At 46.3% G+C, this 22,907-nt stretch overlaps 1 protein-coding gene and 1 long non-coding RNA gene across 2 annotated transcripts in view; both read right to left on the bottom strand.

The window, feature by feature from the left end:
• TMTC4 (transmembrane O-mannosyltransferase targeting cadherins 4) overlaps nt 1-22,907 on the bottom strand; it is a 59,042-nt gene that overhangs the window by 24,169 nt on the left and 11,966 nt on the right. Inside the window, exons 4-7 of the mRNA XM_069601950.1 lie at nt 22,360-22,576; nt 16,689-16,776; nt 3,475-3,572; nt 196-288 (exon numbers count right to left, since the gene is read on the bottom strand). Coding sequence (XP_069458051.1) covers nt 196-288; nt 3,475-3,572; nt 16,689-16,776; nt 22,360-22,576 — 496 coding nt within the window. The remainder of the gene's footprint in view (nt 1-195; nt 289-3,474; nt 3,573-16,688; nt 16,777-22,359; nt 22,577-22,907) is intronic.
• Nucleotides 476-1,449, bottom strand: LOC138446698 (uncharacterized). The gene is made up of 3 exons (XR_011259524.1): nt 1,198-1,449; nt 907-1,018; nt 476-778 (listed from the first exon to the last, which is right to left on the bottom strand). It is a non-coding gene; the product is annotated as an uncharacterized lncRNA (long non-coding RNA).

Here is a 22,907-nt window from a genome sequence, read left to right on the forward strand (position 1 = left end):
ATTTTTCAAATAAAAGTGTGGCCAAGCCAGGTATAAATGTGCAGCAATTCTGGCTGAACCTCGCTGACACTGGGCTTTAAACAGCTGCCTGTTTTAGAATTCAAAGTTGCAAGAAGTACTTTGAAAATGGTGTTTTAAGCCAGCAGGTACGTGACATTTTCCACATCTCGGCTGGAGACAAAAGCAGATACTCACCTCTAACGATCTGTCCTTACGGAGGACCTTCCGGACAATTTCCAGGACATTTAATTTGCCTATCACCAAGATGTCGAAGATGGCATTCAGACCCTGAGAAAGCAAAGCAAGGAATCAGCCATGGGACAGCTTAACTGATCAGGTAGCCAGGATATGCCACAATTCTACTGCATAATCTAGACGAGAAATATCCTGGATTAGATCACCATAGATAATCTCTTCAGCTCTAAAAACAAAACAAATCCTACGGTTCCTATGAAATTAGCTCATGATATTCATATCAAATTTACTTGTTTATTTATTTAATTCTTGGTTACACTGGGTCTTTGATGCTGTGCACAGACTTTCTCTAGCTGCGGTGAGCGGAGGCTCCTCATTGCGCTGGCTTCTTTCATTGCGGAGCACAGGCTGAGTAGTTGTGACGCACAGGCTTAGTTGCCCTGTAGCATGTGGAATCTTCCCGGACCAGGGATCGAACCCGTGTCCCTTGCATTGGCAGGCCGATTCTTTACCACGGGACCACCAAGAAAGTCCCATCAGATTTGTCGTCTAGTAAATCCCCTGTTAGTCACAGTTTCATAGCCTGCGTGCAAGAGTATGATAAGATGCAGGAGAGCTAGAGCTTTGGGGTTCCCAGGAGAAGTTCTGCAGAGGCCCCCCCTTCCATTTTTTTCCCCTAAAACTGTCCCAGAGTTGCAGCAGAGCCAATACCTGTGCAGTGGCTATGCCTAAGCCAACAAGGCAGCCAGCAACCTTGAAAACCCAGCCATGTACGTAATTACACTTCAGGAACCTGGGGTGCTGCCTGATGAGGGCATACGCCCTGGAAGAGAGGGAACAGAACATACAGACCCTGGTGGGGCTGCAGAGACATCCCAGGCTCAAACTCCTCGTCACCCACCAGCTGTCCCTTCCTGCCTGGCACACAGCCAGCCCCACAGGGGAGCGTGGTCATGTGACTGAGTTCTAGCCAATGGGATGTGGGCAGAAGTGATCACGCACCTCTTGGAGGTTTGGTCATGGACCAGAGCACGCCTCACCCTTGGTTTCCTGTCCAGTTGGCTGTGGAGGAGATGACGGAGGTGTCTGGAGTGGCACTGGAAACCATACCCTGAGGATGGCAGAGCCCCACTGTGTGAAGGATGGCCACCTCTGCCCATGACTTTTAGGGGGAAGATCAATAACTCCAATCATGACCACCTCTGCCCATGACCTTCAGGGAGAAGATCAATAACTCCAAGTATGCAAAACCCCCGGCTCTAGGAAGTGTGATACTGCAGCTGCATTAATGCTAACAGCTTCCAGCAGCGGCACCATAGTTCCTTTCTAGTAGGCACGGCTGCTCTTAAAGCTCTGACACCTGTGGTCACAAGCTGAGGGCTCATCTGGCCTTGGGCTCTACCCTTTACCCTGCAGTGGACTTTCCATAAACGTGGCTGCTGTAGACAACGCCATGCAGCTGAACTCCCTGCTGGAACTCGGCAGAGTGGTCAGAATATACACTGTGCGGATGGTTCAACCTGCCCTTCGATGACGTGGGGCCTCCAAACACGGAGCTTCATGGCAAAGAGGATCAATCCTAAGTCGTCAGAAGCCAGTGGTAATTTGTGGTTTTCAGCGCAAGGGTGACATCTCTCCTCAGCCCCCTCCCACACATGCTGGGAGCTATTAATTATCCAGCACACGGGCCAGTGCTGGGTTAATCACTTCACAGAATCCTCATTTTACTCACCCGTGTGATGCATGGTTTTCCTGGGTCACAGAGGACCACTTCTGCCCGGGTGTGAACCATTTTCTAGAAGGCAGGAAGCTCCCTGTTGAGCTGTGCTGTCTTCTTATGCCATGTGTTTCTCTGCCTGGGAGCTACAGGACAGTCACCCAGTGCTGATGCGGTCAGGCTTTCATGAGGACTGAACCAAACATGAGCCTGGCTCTCTCTCTCCCTTCCCATTTAAACACGTCATCAAAATGGCCACATTCTAGTCAGATTTTTGGAAACCTGCTCAACATCACCCTATCTTTATTCATGACAATTCAACCTAATTTTTTAGTGATTTTCTTAAAGGAGGTGGGAGTCACCTGGGGGCCTTGTGAAATGGAGGTGCTGTTTCAGCAGGCCTGTGGCAGTGGGCGGTCTGAGATCCTAAATCTCTAATAAGCTCCCAGATGGTGTCAACGCCACTGGTCTTCAAGCCACACTTTGAGACAAGCAAGATTTCAGGACGGCCGTTCTCACAGAATGATTTTCACTCCCTACCAGGGGGGTGTGCTTGGCAATGTCTGGAGACATTTGAGGTTGTCACAACTGAGGGAGGAGGTGTCCTTCTGGCATCTAGTGGGTAGAGACCACGGATGTTGCTAAATATCCTATGATGCACAGGACACACCCCAAAGAAAGAATGACTCAGCCTCAAATGCCAATAATGCCAAGGTTCAGAAACACTGGTCTAGAGCAAACTTTTAAAAAAGTAACTCATGAAGTTCTAGTATCTTTGCACAGCAATTCTTTCAATGCTGTTTCCTAGCTAGCTGACCTTATTCGTACAGATTGAATTCAATAAAACCATTTATCTTTGCCTCAGCTGGTGTCCAGCCCCAAAGAGCTTGGACCTGGGAAAGGAAGATCCTTTCCCACGGCTTCCCATCTGGGCACACCCCACATCGCTATTTTCCATTTGCCTACATCTCTTCACATCCCTAATGTCTCAGTTTCCCTCTGATAATGTAAGGCAGAAAATTAGCTAGAACAGAGAAAAAGAGTGCATTTCCACGCCTCTCCCTTCCAGGGGCTTTACTCAGATCAGACGTAGGGGGTGCACACCTGGACCCTTCAGAGCCCTCTCCTGTCCTCCCTGACATTTCCGGACACAGGCAGATATAACAGAACACACATCAATGCTTGTTAATCAGGACCAGAAACAGCAGCAGGGTCACAACATGGCTGTACTTAGGACTGCTGAAACATGAGAGCACCTCAGAAAGGCCACACCACTCTTTCTTTCCTCCAGGACCTCTCCACAGGGGCTAGTCACCTGCTCTTCAGAGCTGTCCCCTCTCCGTGCCCACCAGCTCTAATGAATCAACCAAGACAGTCAATTCCCACCTGAACCACCGGGAACATGGTGGCCCCTGTAATCAGTCCAGAGAGGGCTAGGGTGAAGACCGGCAATAGGGGTGCAGTAGAGGGGTCCCACAGGCAGGGCAGTGCAAAGTGTCTTCACGGGAGGGAAAGGGGCATAGGGAGCATGGGTACCCCCGTGAGGGCGCCGGGGGTCTTACCAGCACGGTGATCCCTTGCTCTTTGCACAGCATGGCCACTGCTCCCAGGAGGATGCTCAGCAACACCCAGAAAGTGGAGTGGGTCCCCTCCTTGGTAGCTGCCGACCAGGAGAAATGACAAACACAGAGTCACATGACTCAGCTCAGTCTTGGGAGCTCCTGGAACTCAAATTCTCAGTGTGCACCTTCGACAGTCACCATTTAAAAACACAGTTTGGTCTTTGGACGGCATTTCTCTGTGGGCCAGGGTGTTAGACCCACATTTCTGGTTAGATGGTGGTAGCTCAGCTGGTAAAGATTCTGCCTGCAATGCAGGAGACCCGGGTTTGATCCCTGGGTTGGGAAGATCCCCTGGAGGAGGGCATGGCAACACTTCAGTACTCTAGCCTAGAGAATTCCATGGACAGAGGAGCCTGGCAGGCTATGGGGTCGGAAAAAGCTGGACATTTTGGACTTTTTGTGACTCAGATACGACTGAGTGACTAATACCTTCACTTTCTTCGTGACATACACATCTCCTTCTCAAGGGTCCCCCAGCAGGAGCACAGAGCCTTCAGGAGGCATTGCAATGCAGCCCTGCTACAAAGACATCTCAAGGCAGAGTTTCCAGGGGTGAGGTTCTTCTTCCCAGCCCACCAGTCACCTAACAGGCCGTCCTGACGGCCTGTGCCGAGGACTCCCACTGGTGGTGGAGGCACTGCATCTGGCTACCCCCCTCTGCTCTGAGAATCTCTACACCTCCCGGGGTCGGGGTCCAGCACTGCTCTGAGAGTGTCTACCACTTCCAGGTGGAGTCTGGGCTCTCTGAACCCTAGATGCCTTAAGAACACCTTCTCTGCTACCAGCGTGGACTAGTTCTGAAGGATGCCGGACTGTTGAGCTCACCTGCATGGGTACTCAATCATCAACAGGAAACCGAAACCTCGGCAGAAATGTGACCGCAGCAGTAAGCTGCTTGGTTTAGGTGCGGCTAGGCTCCAGTAATAACCGATGGTCCCTGAACACCTTTTGATGATGGACAGGGAAACCTGGTGTGCTGCAATTCATGGGGTCGCAACGAGTCAGACACGACTGACCGACTGAACACCTTTTGAGGAAGGAGGGTCTGCTCTCTACCAGCAGGGGGTGTGGAGGATGCAATTCGGGGACCAGAGCTGACGAGAGGAGAGGGCTCGTGCAATACTTCTCTCTGTCCTTTGTGAGGCCCTCAGCTCCTCACCGAGGTCAATGGAACATTTTATAAAGACCTAAGTGTGAGGTGGGGCAAAGTGAACCTGCTTGGAGGAGGTGCCCCTAGGTCTTGGGTCAGCTCTGCCTAAAACCAGAACTCCTGGCCTAAATCCCAGCACCGCCATTCACCGTGTGACCTGGAGCAAGTTACTTTTGTAGCCTCAGGGTCCTCATCAATAAAATGGGTGCAACAATAACTGTACCTTCCCTACTCGAGTGAGAAAAAAGGTATACAAGAAATACCTGCCCATTTGTGTTAAAAGTTATATATAAAAGTTGCTTGTACATGCAAAACATATCTCTGGAGAACACATAGGAAACCAACTACAGTAGTTTCTAAACTGTTGTTGTTGTTATTGTTGTTTTCTGTACCGTGCAGCTTAATCTTAGTTCCCTGACCAGGGATCGAACCCAGGCCCTGGCAGCCAAAGCGCCTGTGTCCTAACCACTGGCCTGCCAGTGAATTCCCTCTAAACAACTTTAAGAAGAAAACCTTGGAAAGGAGAGGGAAGAAGTCTTACTTTTCACTGCAAAACCTTTCATATCATGTACATTTTTTAAAAACTATGTGCATGAATTAAAAACCATACTAAAAACTAAACATCAAAAAACCAAACAAAAAACCTTGGTAGACTGCTGGGACCACAGAAAGCATTCACTGTTTGTTGCACATAAATCACAAAACCACCCCAAGTTCAAGGGAGAGGGTCTCCAATGGGGCTTTGATGCAAGGGGGTGACTGATCCATCACGTTGTCACCGAAATGTGCCAAGCTCGCTATGCGGTGACAAGATACACCAAGTTCTCAATAAACTGCTTGAGCAGAAAACCAACAATTAAAGTACATATGTGAGAGAGACAGGGAGACAGAGAGAGGCAATCCTGAATGAAGTGGGTATCTGGGAGTCATCGGCAAAGCCCCAGACCAAAGTCCTGGGCTCCCTGTCTGGGATCAGCTGCGGGGTCTGGAGCCGGGGGGAGGGGATGCTGCTAACTGGGAACTTTCCACGTATGGCTGGAAACTCCTCTTAGGATGCTGAGGGGCTGCACCCAGCCAAGCCCCCTGGACTTTCAACAAACTGTGAGCAGGACTGACCCCTGTGCTGTCTGAGGGCCCAGTAGGCTGGCTGGGAAAATGTCCTCACTCACACATAGGCCTCGGGGGCTGGAGATTTGGAAGTCAGGCAAAAGGACACACAGGCTGACACTGTCTGATCTTTTCAGCTTTTCTTGGGAATCTCTGTTGGATTTCCGGGATTAATGTACAAATAGGCAGAACTGACGGAATACAAAAAAGTTTTCTTTGGCTGTACAGTCGAGGCACCTGAAGGCTTTTCACCAGCCCAACTGATCAATAAACAGTAAAGCCTCACTGATTCGGATTCCACTGTCCCGAATCAACCAGCACTCTTGTTTTAAGTCTTTCTGATCTGATTCTTCCTGCGGTCGACAGGATGAAGGGGTCCCAATGCTGAGAACGGCACTTAAGGCCTTCCTTATGGGGTGACACAGCCTCTCCAGGTTCCCTGGGTCTAAATTCCAAGCACACAGGCCAATCTACTCTCACTGGGCTTTGCATGTTCCCTTCTCTTAAGCTAGAATGCCCCAGAAGAATCCTGTGGCCATCAAAGGTCACTCAGGCTGTGTAACCCATCCTCCTGGGCAGCCTCCCTTCTGATTCACTTGTTTTATTCACAGTTGCAACAACAGCAAATGGTCCTACTGTGTGCACACCTGACTGCCCAGTAGCAGGGTCTGTCCCATGCACCGCGGTGACCCTAACTGACCCCCTACATTAAGTCAGGCCCAGCAGTAGCCCCCTAGATGGCCCTCAGCACAATCTGCCAGCGTGTTCTTTTCACACGTCACTACAAATGCTTGATTTTAAGCTCTCACCTTTGGCACTGCTGACACGTGGGTCAATTTTCAACATTGTAGGATGCTCGGTGCCTCCCTTGTTTCTACCCCCCCCCCCCCCCCCGAGAAGTCAGCAGCCCTCCTAGCTCTCAGTTGTGATGACCCAAAACATCAGGCTTTGCCAGATGTCCTGGGTGGGAGGGGATCACACCCAGTGGAGACCATTAAACTAACCAGTGCCACTCACAGTGTGTGATCCTGCCCTTGGATCTTCTAAGAAAGGCAGATGCTCAGGCCACCCCAGCCCAACCCAGGCCCTTGGACTCAGAGACTCAAGGGTGGAGCCACACTGGAAGCCTGTTAACCAGCCATTCAGGTGATTCTGATGCCATGGGTCGAGGAGCATCAACCTCAGTGGGAAGCTTGCTCACAGCTGCATCCCGGGTACCAGGTCTGGCTCATTGGAGCATCTTCTCCAAGCTCCAGAATCTGGGGTACCTGATTACCTATCAGGAGGGGCAAGGAACTGACAAATCATATAGCCATAATGTAGGAACAGCTGGAGCGCTTCCAGGAGGTTGTGCCTGTGATCTCCCTGGCAGCGAGGGCAGAGCGGGAATCCCTCCCAAGATGCTTCAGGCAGGGGGCCACATGGCTGTGACTTCCAGAACGGACAGTCCATTTCAGTTTTAACTTCGAGTGAGCCCATACCTGCCTTCTACATTCCTCCCACCATCCTGAGCAGCATCTCTCCAATATCCCAGGCGGCACAGTGCCTAGAAGCCAAGTTGTCTTTGTTGAAAACCACAGTATATCAGAGTATTTAGTTCTATCAAGCAAACTAAGGATAATTCCACTTGTAGAAATTAATTACATTATACACGTAACACCAAGAGATCACAATTACGAGCCCAAAGCCCTGTTACATTAGACATGATTTCATTGGGGTATTCATATATTTGTTGGGATTTCTTATTTTCTTGGGGTTTCCCTCAATAGCTCAGTTGGTAAAGAATCCGCCAGCAATGCAGGAGACCCCAGTTTGATTTCTGGGTTGGGAAGACCCCCTGGAGAAGGGACAGGCTACCCACTCCAGTATTCTGGCCTGGAGAATTCCATGGACTATGTATAGCCCATGGGGTCGCAAAGAGTCGGACATGACTGAGCGACTTTTACTTTGAGCATCTGCTAGCAATCAGCAGCAGACAAGTGTTTATAGACACCAAGGCATTGAGACCTCTAAAAAAAATACAGCCAAAGAAGAGGCAAAGCTAATGGATCACTTAATTCCTCTTAGGATATAATTTTGAGAAAAGTCCCACAAGTTTTAGCAGGTGAGCACAAGGGTCCAGGCCAAGCAGAGGGGTCACGCTCACTCCACACCACGCCAGAGCATGGAATCCCACACCTTCTGCCACACGACAGCGATGGGCGGAGGGTGACCCCACAGGGCTTGCCCTCTCCTCTCAGTGGAGGGTGTTCTCTCAGCCCTTCCTCCTGTAACAGCTCGTGCTGAGTCTGCATCCAACCACTTTTGGGATTTGCTCATATCAGCAGCTTAGATGCAAATGTGTGTGTGCTCAGTTATGTCTGACTCTTTGCAACCCCATGGACTGTAGTCTACCAGGCTTCTCTGTCTATGAAATTTTCCAGGCAAGAATACTGGAGTGGGTTGTCATTTCCTCCTCTGGGGGATCTTCCCGACTCAAAGGCAGATGGATTCTCTACCACTGAGCCACCCAGGAATCCCTTATATGCAAATAGATACCCTTTAATTATAAATGAACACATTGATTACCATGGAGTCTCCCACCCTGGCTCCTGCGCCCTCGAAAACCCCCACCTCAGACCCAGCTGCTGTTTTCATATCCACTAGGCATTAGGTTCAGTAGTTCTCTAGAAACCATAATAGAGGGACTTCCCTGGGTTCCAGTGATTAGGACTCCAGGTTTCCACTGCAGGGGCATGGGTTCCATCCCTGGTCAGGGAACTAAGCTCCAGTAAGCCACATGGAGCGGCCAAGAAAACCCTTCCAAAAACAAAACAAAAAAAAAATGGACCACTTCCCTCCTCACCCCTTTAGTGGAATTTGATTTTTTTAAGCTTCTATTCCCACAATTTGTGTTCAGACGTCTTGAAACATACTGTGATTTCCCAGTGTAATGTTCCCTGATCTTAACATTTTAGTCCCTTGATCATTTTACATTTCTTCCTAGAAAAACTGAATTAGCTTGTGTTTTACTTGACTGTAACATGGATTAATTCCACCCCACCCTCCACGGCTCAGTAGTTTTGGATAGGAAAAAAATTCCCAGTTCCTCCATTAAAACACCCAAAGGACTGCTCTTGAAAGCACTCTGTGAACACAAAGGTAAACTACCCCAAGACTCACATTCCACTTGCCTGGAATTTAAAGTGGATTTCTCCTTAGATGGCTCAATCTGAGATTTCACCAAAAGAAGAAGAAAAACACATTAAAAAACCACAACCTCCTGGTTCTTTGACAGCCTTCTCTCTAATCTCACCTCATAATTCCATCATACCGCTAGAACTCCAAGTTTCTTTAAGGGACTCAGGCTCCCTCCACCTCTCAAATCCTCAGCAAGTTGTTCTGGGAGCATCCTACTCTTTAACTTGCCTTATACTTCTGATTTGATTCCAGTATGGAAACTTGTGAAAGAGGATGACAATGGTTCTGTGCTGAAGAAGTGTTTTCAGTTTCAGTGATTATTAAATGAGTGTCACTTTCCCAGTGGCCCAGCAATAAAGGATCCACCTGCAAGGCAGGAGACCCGGGTTTGATCCCTAGATCGGGAAGATCCCCTGGAGGAGGGCATGGCCATCCACTCCAGTATTCTTGCCTGGAGAATCCCACGGACAGAGGAGCCTGGCGGGCTACAGTTCATGGGGTCGTAAAGAGTCAGACACAACTGAAGCAACTTAGCAGGAAGGCAGGTCACTTCTCAACAATGGTAATTTCAGGGCTCAGTTATAAACCAAGCAATGGCTTTACATTCAGAAAACCAATTCTAGACCACCACGGTCCAAGAGGAGGCATGGTGGTTGGGGAGCACTTGAAATTTACCTGGTCCCTATTGAGACATGTTGGAAGGGTCAAACACACTACCTAATTTTGAAGACTCCATATGAAAGAATGTCAAACAGCTCATAATCTGTATACTGATTACATGTTGCAAATACTTTTGATATATTAGGCTAAGAAACTAGCATTAAAATTTAGCTAATCTGGTTTTTTCTTTTTTTTTTTTTTTATAACATGGCTACTAGAAATTGTGCGATGACCTGAAGGGCTCATATCGTATTTCCTACACAGCACTGTCAACGACACATGCTCAGAGACCCAGCTCATCCATGAAATGGTCTACACAGCTGTTTCTAATCCAAGTCTGCCTTCAAAAACTCGGAAAATATGAAGTGACTTGCTTATTAAAATTCACTTCTTTCTCCTCCAACCCCTACCAGATTAGTCACTTGATTTGCTATCAGGAGTCATAAGACAGCATGCACACACACTTCAGTTGTTCCACAATTCAAACTGGAAAGCTGAGCTTAACAGTTGACTCTTAAACTGGAGAGTTAGGGCCCAACCCTTCCATATAACTTCACAGTCAGCCCCCACTGTGTTGCTTGGTATTTGCTGGTCTGTATCTGTGGATTCAACCAACTTTTGGTTCTGCAATATTGAAGTGCATATTGAAAAAAATTCGCCTACAAATGGACTTGTGCAGTTCATACCCACGCACTAACTGTACTTTTAAACTATCTCATATAAATCAAAGGGGTCCTCTTTACAAATGTGTGGAAGGGAGGTACATGATAAACCAAGGGCAGCCTACAAAGTATTGATAAAGTATCTCTCGTACTGGGGACAATCAAGAAAGGCCTTATAAAAATTAAATAATCAACTGGGAAAGTGGTCCTGAGTTTAGGGACAGCACAGCCTAGTAGACTTATGGTCATAAGACCTCCTCTAGCAGTTTTACCATTTAGTTTGTTAAATTATTATTTTCTTTGAGTATTAATCTGTCAAGGTGACTAATGTGAACAGCTGCAAATATATAAAATAATCTAGATAAATCTGGACTTGTGTTTTTATATGTTTTTACTTAGTAACTAATGTAAGCTATTTTTTTTTATTCCCAATTTTAAGCATTTTATTTAAAAATTTTTTTCTTGTTTTGGTCATGCCTCCGAGGCATGTGGGATCTTAGTTCCCCCACCAGGGATGGAACCTGCACCCCCTGCGTTGGAAGCGCAGAATCTTAACCACTGAACACCAGGGAAGTTGCCTGATCATTTTAATAAGACAGTTGAAACTGAAAACAGTAGGCCACCTTGCATATAGCTGGCACTCAATAAATACTGGATGAGTCAACCGTTTTATTTCGATGTCTGTTAGAAGCTTTACTATATTACTCTATTTCAAAGGCAATTGAGATGTAATTAACACTGAAAAGTCAGTAATTTGTTAATGTGAATAAATACAGCCAGAAGTCCTCCTTTCATTTTTAGTCTTTGAACCTCCTCACAATGGAATAATCTGTCATGTAAGAGATCTTAAAAAATTGTTTTTTAAAAATTACATAATATTAAAAAGACAGGAAAAACGGATCATTTTCATTTTAGAATTAACAGCTAAAAACAGTAAAAATAAATCCTGAGAGGTGGATATCACTTCCAGTACAACTGCATTTATGAGTACTTTTATTCAAAAAGTCTCCCCCAAATAGGGAGTTCTAACTGATGCATCGTTTGCTGTTTACTCGCTCAGTTGTGTCCAATTCTTTTGTAATCCCATAGACTATAGCCCAACAGGCCCCTCTGTCCATGGGATTTTTCCAGCAAGAATATTAGAGTGGGTTGCCATTTCCTTCCCCAGGGAACCTTCCCCACCCAGGGATCGAACCCGAGTCTCCTGCACTGCAGGCGGATTCTTCACCCCTGAGCCACTGCGGGAAGCCAAACTCTGTGTAAGTGTCTCAGGCTAAGAACTCTCCATCTCAAATCCGTCCAGTCTGCTAAGCTGTTAAGCAACAATGGTCCAGGAGAGAAAATGAAAAAAGCAAACACAAAAAAACCTAAAAAACTGTTCTTACTGCATGCAACATCTCTCACAACTTGCTCTAGAACTGTACAGCGTTCGCAAACATGAACCTTTTATAATCCAGAATTTCAGAAAGACTGGCTTGGAAAATGCTTTCCTTGCTTCCCTGTCTGTCTCTTAGGTAAGGCGATCCCGTCAGTAAACCGAGGCAAAGCCTGAGGGGCAGCAGGGGCGGCGGCCAGGGGAAGGAGCACGGTGGGGGAAACAAAAACCCCACAAGCATTAACAAGACCCTGGCCAGCGCCAACACCCTCAAGTGCCCAACAGACGCCGGCAATTCAGGGAAGCGCTGCGTGGCGGACTTGGCAGGGCGCTCGATGGGGAAGCTGTCATTTCAGAAAAGAAAAAGCGTTGCATCCCAGGAGACACAGTCTTCCCCAGTCGACGCCTGCGTCTAGCCGCCCGGAAGCCGGCGTGCGTCGCGGTGCGTGGGCGGAAGTCACTCGACTCCGTCAGGCGGCCCCGGCTCCCTCGGTTGGAGCACGGAGCCGTACAACACGCATTGGATTCCCCTCCCAGGAGTGGGAGCCAAGCAAGCGGCGCTTCTACCTGCGGAATGAGGCAACTCGGAGGCCAATCTCCTAACTAAAAGCACGTTTTGGGAGAATCGAGCCAGTGTAGCAACCCCTGGGAAAGAGAACCCAACGTGAATACCGCGGTCACAATTCAGATGGCAGCAATCCCAAATCTAAAAAAAAAAAAAAAATGGCGTCCTAGACTATGTGAGTTACACAGTTGCCCTCGTTTAAGCTGTGTGACTGTGTAAGCCAAAGACAAACGTGTCTTGAATCAGAGTGGAAAAGAGCAGGAAACGAGATCCCAAGAGTCGACAGTTATCCTGTTTTAGCTGCCTGAACTATGGTGCGACTGTCTTGTGTTTAGTCGTGTGCGGCTCGTTGCGACCCCGTGGACTGTATTCCTGCCAGGCTTCTCTGTCCATGGGATTTTTTTCAGGCAAGGATACTGGAGTGGGTGGCCATTTCCTCCTCCAGGGGATCTTTCTGACCCAGGGGCCGAACCCACGTCTCCTGCATTGGCAGGCTGATTCTTTCTTAAGGAGCCATCTGGGAAGCCCTGAACTATGGTAGGGAGAGTGACTAAAATAAATTTGAAGAACTTAAAACAACTGAGACTTGAGATCTTGTGTTTCATAATAGCTTAGGATTTAAAATGGTTATTCTAGAAATGTACCCATTTCCTTTCCTCTTGAAAAGGTTCTCTCCTCCCCACTATATAAATGAGACTAATGAAATTTCTCTTTGTCATCCCAATTCCCATGAAACAATATTCTAAGGTATTTATTTATAAAAAGAAATTGTTTTGGCTCTTCTATCAAGTTTATTGTGCAGAAGGATTATGTATGTGACGTTTGTGACCCCATGGACTGACACCTGCCAGGCTCCTCTGACCATGGGATTCTCCAGGCAAGGATACTGGAGTGGGTTGCCATTTCCTTCTCCAGGGGATCTTCCCGACCCAGGGATTGAACCCACATCTGCATCTCCTGCACTGGCAGGCAGATTCCTTACCACTAGTGCCACCTGGGAAGCCCATACAGACAGATTACCTTTTTCCAATCCAAACTATGTACTAGGCTTTAACAGAGAAGGATGTCTCATCATTAGAATAATACTTTTCATTTTGGGTGTTCAGAAATAATAACCAGCGCATCATCGACTTAGTGTTTTTCTTTCTTTTTTCCCTTTAAAATAATTATCCTTTTCTATAAGGCTATTTTCTTCTTAAAAAAAAAAAATTCTATTCTAAAAGAGCCCACTTGGAGCTATTCTACATAACAAAAAAAAAAACCCAGAAATGTTACATGAGACTCTTTTTTCACTCTCAAAAAATGCGAGGATTCCAGAGGTTAGCACAGAATTGCTTGTTACAATAAACTCAGGCAGTTAAAAATTGTCCAGAGCTTTATAATACAGACAGTGCATCTATTAAAAAAAGCTAATGAGGTTATTAAAAAGGAATGTATTCTCCGAAAGATCTTTTTACCTAGTTAAATCGTTCACTTCAGAACACTAAATTTTTTGTTCCCTTATAAAAAATATTAAATTTGTTCCTCTGTAAAAAACCTCTCTTAAACTTCAAGTTTATGAGGAATGAATGCTTGACTGTTCTTTGAATTGATGTTCAGATCTGAAAGAACAAAGACCAGGTAACTTAAATCATAGGTTTAAACAACAAATATCATTTATTATTATTTGTATTCCACAAGTACCAGACTGAACTTCTTCCACAAAAGAGCTTTGATTCTTGGCTGCACACTTACGTGGGCAACGTGAGTAGCAGGGGGAGTTCTTAAATCATACTTTTGATGTTTCTACCACACTTAACATTTAAATAATTCATTAACAGAACTGAATGCACCTCCTCTTTATTTTTAATGGTTGTTTTGACAAGCTTGCCTCACTGGTCCCATGAGGACAGGGAAGCCGATGAAGACAATTTAGTTGGGGCTGGCTTTGAAGTGAGTTAGACACAGAGGGTGAACCCAGTTCAGCCATATATAGCCGTGTGATCCTGGTGAGTTACTTAAACTCTGTGTCTTACATGTGGACAGCAGGGAAAGTAACTCCACCTATCTTAAAGATACACAGATGACACCACCCTTATGGCAGAAAGTGAAGAGGAACTAAAGAGCCTCCTGATGAAAGTGAAAGAGGAGAGTGAAAAAGCTGGCTTAAAGCTCAACATTCAGAAAACGAACATCATGGCATCCGGTCCCATCACTTCATGGCAAATAGATGGGGAAACAGTGTCAGACTTTGTTTTTTGGGGCTCCAAAATCACTGCAGATGGTGACTGCAGCCATGAAATTAAAAGACACTTGCTCCTTGGAAGAAAAGCTCTGACCAACCTAGACAGCATATTAAAAAGCAGAGACATTACTTTGCCAACAAAGGTCTGTCTAGTCAAAGCTATGGTTTTTCCAGTAGTCATGTATAGATGGATGTGAGAATTGGACTATAAAGAAAGCTGAGGGCTGAAGAATCGATGCTTTTGAACTGTGGTGTTGGAGAAGACTCTTGAGAGTCCCCTGAACTGCAAAGAGATCCAGCCAGTCCATCCTAAAGGAAATCAATCCTGAATATTCACTGGAAGGACTTATGCTGAAACTGAAACTCCAATATTTTGGCCACCTGATGGGAAGAACTGACTCACTGGAAAAGACTCTAATGCTGGGAAAGATTGAAGGCAGGAGGAGAAGGGGACGACAGAAGATGAGATGGTTGGAAGGCATCACCAACTTGATGGACATGAGTTTGAGCAAGCTCAGGGAGCTGGTGATGGACAGGGAAGCCTGGTGTGCTGCGGTCCATGGAGTCTCAAAGAATCAGATACAACTTAGCGACTGAACTGAAGACTGTAACATAATTGACAACCACACACACATATGTGTGACAGCAGACAGTCAAAAAATGGTAACTTATGTTACAGGAAACTCCTCTACCTTCATGAGTAAAGAAAAATTTCGTGCTGGAAACTCCCTATTAATCTTAGCTAAAAAAATCTTTTGGAACCACTAGCACGGTGACAGTTACGTGTCAGTCATCTGTCCCAGGGATTAGCAAACTTTGCAAAGGATAGGCCAGTAAGAATTTCAGGCTTCATAGGCCAGGCAGCCTCTATGGAAACTCCTAACTCTGCAAAAACCAGTCCTGAGTGACCCCACTTCAACCAGCCCCAGCAGAGACAAAATCCTGAATGAGTGGTCTGTCCTTGCTTATGAATAAGATATCAGCTTACAAGAGGAATCCAAGTATAAGCATTAGTACATGAACAATAACATTAAGGCCCTGGCAGGGGACCACACCTAAGCTTTGAGAAGTGCTGTGGAAAAGACTCAAGGAAACCAATGTACTACTCTATCAGCTTCTGCTGAAACTGGCTTCCCTGGTGGCTCAGACAGTAAAGCATCTGCCTACAATGCAGAAGACCCAGGTTTGATCCTCGGGTCGGGAAGAGGCCCGGGGGAAGGAAATGGCAACCCGCTCCAGTATTCTTGCCTGGGAAATCTCATGGACAGAGGAGCCTGGTGGCCTACAGTCTATGGGGGGCTCACAAACAGTTGGATACAACTTAGTGACTTTCACTCACTCTGCTGAAACAGCCCTGTCAAGCATCTCACAGAAATTGTTCCTCTCACTTTCCCTTTTCTTCTGACTTTCCCTTTTCAATTGATTGTGTTATATAAGGAGAGAGTTCTACAGTCATGAACTGAATTTATAACAGAAGTTGAAATTATAACACTGTTGCCAGGGCCAAAATGTATAAATGTATCATACCCAATTTCTACTGTAAGACAACTGGGAAGGGATGATGTCACTTGGAGTCGATCAGAATTCATATAATTAGTAGAGTTATATGGGGATTCTACTGAATCTCAATAAATGCACTGGTGCTAACAAACAGGCAGTTCAACCCCCGCCACTTGCATGCATGTATGCGCGCGCGTGCACACACACACACACACACACACACACACACAACTGGTCATTTCAGCTCCATTGGGTCCAGCAACAAAGACTTTCTCAGTACCATTAACATGACAAAAAATAAGAACCTCATGCTCCAGGTGCATATTCATAGCTATACATTTTTACAATTTTTCTATATTTTTCCTCCAACATATTTTCATTATAAATAAATAAATAACAAAAAGCTTTTCCCCTCTTCAATTTTACTGGAAATTAAAAAAAAAATCACAAAAATCAATCACAACTGCTTTAGCACTAAGAGCAGGAGCTCTTGGTTTCACTACTCAGCAAGATGCTTCCTGAACGTTGTGAATGCTGAAGCACAACCTTTGTGTCGTGAAAAAAGCAACCTGAGTAACAGACATCACTAAAAACAATTGATACCTTTGACCTACATTCCTTCAAAGTGATAAACTTATACGAGCGGACACCTTCCCATCTGTTAAAACACGCTCGACAGAACAGAAACACGAAGAAGATGCAAAATTGAGAGGGTAAAACATCATGCTTACTTTCTCTGAACGCTTTACAGTAGCCAAGGAAAGACAGCAGAAAAAACAGGGCACCCAGGAGGTCTGCACGGCCGACGACACCAGCAACCTTCAAAGAAGATGGAGGAAAGAGATTTATGTTAAAAAAACATTTACGTGAAACTTTGGAAACACAAAAACATCCTTAGAAACAGAAAACCTTATGAGACTCAGCCATCTGTTAAAATAAAGTCTGTAACTGTGGTGTGATCTGACAACTGACTCTTCACTCTGGGTCTAGGATCTGGGTCAGCTGCTTCCATGGGAAGGCTGGGTTGACTCTGACCTACTGTGGCTCTTCTGTGGGTCGCACACAGGCAGCGATGCCCATGTGCAGGGAAAACCCTGTCACTTGGCACTCTGTGCCCACAACCCTAGATACCTCTGCCCTGATCAGGTGCCCAGGGTGCATTTTTCAATTGGAAAATGTTATCAGCTCAAAAGGCATGATATTTAAGAAAGAAACTTTGACTGGAGACATGAAAGACAGGTGGGAAGTAAGCGCTACATGTCATCAAGCAGAGAGAATAAGACACAGGGGGTTCAAAGCCTCTGTCACTGTCTTTCCCTCCCTTTAGACCAAAATCAATTAAGCGGGTTAACCTGGAAAGTGGAAGGCTTCATAAGAGGTTGACCAGTAAGATGAAAACAGGGTATGATTTCCATTGTTTCTTGTGTGCCCCTCCCCATTTTCTGCATCTGATGATGGCCCTTTTCTCCACCTTAGTGTTAAAGAGGCAATACAGAATGGGTGCTTCATTTCTTTCAAGCTGATTACTCCAACAATTGTTCTCCAAAAGTCTCAGGTCAACCAAAGACAGAGAATTGTGCTCCCGAGTACTGGTCTAGTCTATGTGGCATCCTTTACTAACTAGCACCTGGACAGGACATGTATCAGAGCTTGCACTGTGACTCTCAAGGTTTCATTTTAGTTCCTGGGAAGCTCATCTTAAAAGTGAGAAGTGTGATGCTGGATCCAAAGTAAAGTCTAGCCTACAAACAGAGGTAAGAGAGTATATTTCACAATGAATGTGAAAATCACTATATTTATATTCTGTGCCCAGGGCATGTACAAGCCACAGCTAAAAGGAATGCCTTTTAGGAGCAGTTTCCATCCAACCAGCGTGGCTCCCGATGCTGGCGGGGCAAACACCCATCCAATGGCGAGCTCCTGATGCCGGGGGACACGATCACTAAGAAGGCTGGCAGCTGAGTCCCACCTGTGACTGCCAGGCACGTGAAAAAACTTCCTCCCGGGAAGGAAGCTAAAGACAAATACAGGTTCAACAGATCTGGGCCAAGGAGGCCAGTGTGCTGGAGGGGTAAATGGAACGATTACTTCACGAAGGTAGCGAATACATCATGAGACTTCTGGAATCCTCTGGCCTGTAACCTGCTCAGAGATGCGGTGAAATCGAGGATGCAATGAGACCCCGGCCCACAGTGGGTGCTGGTTCACTGTCAATCCAACAGGGACACATGGTTGGAGGGATTCGGGGGGAAAGAGCAGTGGACCAAGGACACAGCAGCTTAGGGAGAAGCAGGTGTGGGCTCTGCGGCTCCGCGGCCAGCGATGGAGGAAGCAGATGGTGCCGTGGGCCTCCCATCAGGACCAGAGAGAAGTGTGAGCAGCATCTGCCAGCTGCGGCTCTTCACAGGGCCCGAGGATGGTTCTGCATCCCACAGCCTTTCAGAGGAGACAGTAAGAGAAGCCAGCTCAGAGAAGGGCATCCAAGAAGGTCCTGAGAGCAAGAGCATCTGGGAAGCAGGGGCTGGGAACGTGGAGGGTCAGAGAACAAGGCTTCCTGAACTGAGTGAAGGGGAGGGAAGTGGCTTGGTTAAATACCAGGGGTAGGAGGCAAAAAGGCCAGCCTAAACCACTCATTATCTGAGCAGTTGAGGTACATTTAAAGACTCTCCCTAACATATAATGTTGTAAATCATCCAAATCTGGAAGAAAAAAAAAGATTTCCACTAAAATGAACTTTAAATATCATAAACTCATTTTTAAAACAAACATTCTGCCTTTGGCTAAGTGAAGACACTCCCAGGTCTTAAGGAATGTACATCACATCATCTGACATGAAGAAAAACAGGTTTTAAAAAGTATGGCACTAATGAGAACCTACTGTATCGCACAGGGAACTCTCCTCAGTGCTCATTGGGGACCTAACTGGGAAGGAAATGCAACAAAGAGGGGATATGTATGTAAGGATAACTGAATCACTTGCTATGCCACAAGAAACTAACACAAAATTGTTAAGCAACTATACTCCAATAAAAAGTAATTTAAAAAAGAAAATAAGTCTCAAAAAAAAGTGTGACAAGTGTTTCAGTGTACAGAGTATTTAGTCCTTCAGTGAATTTTTGGCAGAAAGAGATTCTACAGGAAGAAAATTTTAAAGGCTATTCCAAGAAGGTACTGAGTTGAACTGTTTGACCAATGTGCATGGGTACAAAGAGATTTTTTTCTTTTCTGTTATTTGCATTAATATGTATTTTCAGGCAAAGCTATTTATAAAGACTTTTTTTTTTCTTACAAATAACCTGAGACACTACCAACAGAGTTTTCTGGGGAAGTCACCGCCATTCCCTGAATCTGTAACAGACAAGGTGGTGGCGTTTCCCTACTGGGCACGATTTGTGCGGGAGCCATAGAAGGAATGAGGGAAGAGGGGGTGGTATTTCACCACCTGATTCCTTCAGCATAAACTCTGGCTTCACTGGATGAGCAGGAGTAGTAAGGACACCTGGCCATCCCTCTCCGACACTCTGCAACTGAACTCAAGCAATCTGAAATCCTCACCAATGCTTCGAGCAAAGAAAATCTTGCAGTGGCGCTAGTATCCTCAAGGAATACCCTGGGGCCGATGCCCTGGTCTCTAAAAAGACAAGAGGCAAGGAAACCCCCTCCATTAGCTCTCCTCCCTCCCCTGGGGACCCAGCCCAAAGCCCAGAGACTGTATTTTGGGGGCTCCAAAATAACTGCAGATGGTGATTGCAGCCATGAAATTAAAAGAAACTTACTCCTTGGAAGAAAAATTATGACCAACCTAGACAGCATATCATATCTCATCTCACGTGCTAGTAAAGTAATGCTCAAAATTCTCCAAGCCAGGCTTCAGCAATATGTGAACTGTGAACTCCCTGACGTTCAAGCTGGTTTTCGAAAAGGCAGAGGAACCAGAGATCAAATTGCCAACATCCACTGGATCATCGAAAAAGCAAGAGAGTTCCAGGAAAACATCTATTTCTGCTTAATTGACTATGCCAAAGCCTTTGACTGTGTGGATCACAATAAACTGTGGAAAATTCTGAAAAAGATGGGAATACCAGACCACCTAACCTGCCTCTTGAGAAATCTGTATGCAGGTCAGGAAGCAACAGTTAGAACTGGACATGGAACAACAGACTGGTTCCAATTAGGAAAAGGAGTACATCAAGGCTATATATTGTCACCCTGCTTATTTAACTTATATGCAGAGTACATCATGAGAAACGCTGGACTGGATGAAACAAGCTGGAATCAAGATTGCCGGGAGAAATATCAATAACCTCAGATATGCAGATGACACCACCCTTATGGCAGAAAGTGAAGAGGGGCTAAAAAGCCTCTTGATGAAAGTGAAAGAGGAGAGCGAAAAAGTTGGCTTAAAGCTCAACATTCAGAAAACAAAGATCAGGGCATCTGGTCCCATCACTTCATGGGAAGTAGATGGGGAAACAGTAGAAACAGTGTCAGACTTTATTTTTGGGGGCTCCAAAATCACTGCAGGTGGTGACTGCAGCCATGAAATTAAAAGACGCTTACTCCCTGGAAGAAAAGTTCTGACCAATGTAGACAGTATATTCAAAAGCAGAGACATTACTTTGCCGACTAAGGTCCGTCTAGTCAAGGCCATGGTTTTTCCTGTGGTCATGTATGGATGTGAGAGTTGGACTGTGAAGAAGGCTGAGCGCCAAAGAATTGATGCTTTTGAACTGTAGTGTTGGAGAAGACTCTTGAGAGTCCCTTGGACTGCAAGGAGATCCAACCAGTCCATTCTAAAGGAGATCAGTCCTGGGATTTCTTTGGAAGGAATGATGCTAAAGCTGAAGCTCCAGTACTTTGGCCACCTCATGCAAAGAGTTGACTCATTGGAAAAAACTCTGATGCTGGGAGGGATTGGGGGCAGGAGGAGAAGGGGACAACAGAGGATGAGATGGCTGGATGGCATCACGGACTCGATGGGCTTGAGTCTGAGTGAACTCCGGGAGATGGTGATGGACAGGGAGGCCTGGCATGCTGCGATTCATGGGGTCACAAAGAGTCGGACACGACTGAGTAACTGAACTGAGACAGCATACTAAAAAGCAGAGACATTACTTTGCCAACAAAGGTCTGTCTAGTCAAGGCTATGGTTTTTCTAGTAGTCATGTATGGATGTGAGAGTTGGACTATAAAGAAAGCTGAGTGCTGAAGAATTGATGCTTTTGAACTGTGGTGTTGGAGAAGACTCTTGAGAGTCCCTTGGACTGCAAGGAGATCCAACCAGTCCATCCTAAAGGAGATCAGTCCTCGGTGTTCACTGGAGGGACTGATGTTAAAGCTGAAACTCCAAGACTTTGGCCACCTGATGCGAAGAGCTGACTCATTTGAAAAGTCCCTGATGCTGGGAAAGATTGAAGGCAGGAGGAGAAGGGGATGACAGAGGATGAGATGGTTGGATGGTATCACCAACTCAATGGACATGAGTTTGAGTAAACTCCCGGAGTTGGTGATGGATAGGGGGGCCTGGCATGCAGTCCATGGGGTCACAAAGAGTTGGATACAACTGAACTAAACCGAACTGATAGGATGAAACTGAATATTGCCTATTTGCCAAGAAACAAGGAAAGGTGAACACACAGCTGATTTGTCTTAGGAATGCTAATTTTTAATGACCGATAGCTTTTTCTCAAATATTTGAGTTTGAATGGCTGTAATGGAATGGTGGGATGGGAGATGAGAAGCAAGGTGGGGCAAATTCATGAGCAGGTCCCGGCAGGACGTGGGGACCCACTCACCAGCTCAGCTGGCAGCACACCGACCTCTCCTTGGGACGGGTTCAGGTGACCAGATCTTAAATTCTGTCCCTACCCTCCTCGGCCATGTGACCGACCTTGGTTAAGTCCCTAATTTGTCCTCCCTGGCTGCTTCCTCTTCTGTAAAGTGGAAATTGTTATGCTGCTCCAGCTGAACCTACAGTGTTTTGGTGATAATCGTATGAAGTGTGAGGGAGTATTTTGGAAATCACAAAAGCTCTTGGCTAACAGAGGAAAGCTGCATCAGACCCCTTTTCAGGAAAAAAAGGCAATCTCAGCCTCTGGCTTTAGACCCAGAAGATGGGCAAGGTTCACCAGTCACACCTTCCCAGTGTGGTCTAATAAGGGACACAGAGAGTATCACCAGAGATCATGCCATACGGTCTTTATGAAGTCTTGGCCCATCATGGACCCTGCGTTTATCCTAAGGGGGACCTGCTGTCCCCACAAATCACCCTTCTGGGTGTCTGAAAGCTGGCCTTCTAGAGCCGTACAAGCAGCCAAGGGAAGCTTGTTTTAGGGAACAAACCAGTGCGTGGACCGCATCGATCTTACACAAGGGCAGAGATGGCTGGCAGACGGTACTTACACACTCAGTGTGCACCGGGTGCACGGCAAACAGCAGGGCGGCCAGCAGAGACGACCTGGGGGCCAGGTTCAGCCTCCTGCCCTTGCTCGTGTACTGCAGGCCCCCAAACAGCACAGAGAAGACATCCACCAGAAGCACACAGATGCCGCCATGCAGGGCGATGTTGACAACGTGGAAGCTCATGGGGTGGAAGCCTCCTGACAAATAGTAGTTCATCCTGCAAGGAAGGAAGGTATTCACAACGGAGATGCAGAAGCTCGTGAAATAAAACACGAACCGGCTGGAGGGAAAGGCTGGTGTGTGAACATACTGAAGGAGGAGAGCGTGTGCGCAGTTGATAAAAATAGCGTCAAGATAAATAATGCCTGTTAAGCCAAGAAGGGTGAAGAAGAGCTAAGAACGTAACTAACTGCAGAGGGGAAAACGGGAGATAAGGACCTCTCAGAGGAGTGGGACAGAAAATACTTGGAGAGGAAATGCCAAAAAAAAAAAAAAGACAATTATTCAGGTGAGATAAAGACAAGGCTGTCCCTGTCAAGGATTTTTGT

Source organism: Ovis canadensis, chromosome 10 (genome assembly GCF_042477335.2).
Source record: "Ovis canadensis isolate MfBH-ARS-UI-01 breed Bighorn chromosome 10, ARS-UI_OviCan_v2, whole genome shotgun sequence".
NCBI classification, from domain to species: Eukaryota; Metazoa; Chordata; class Mammalia; order Artiodactyla; family Bovidae; genus Ovis; species Ovis canadensis.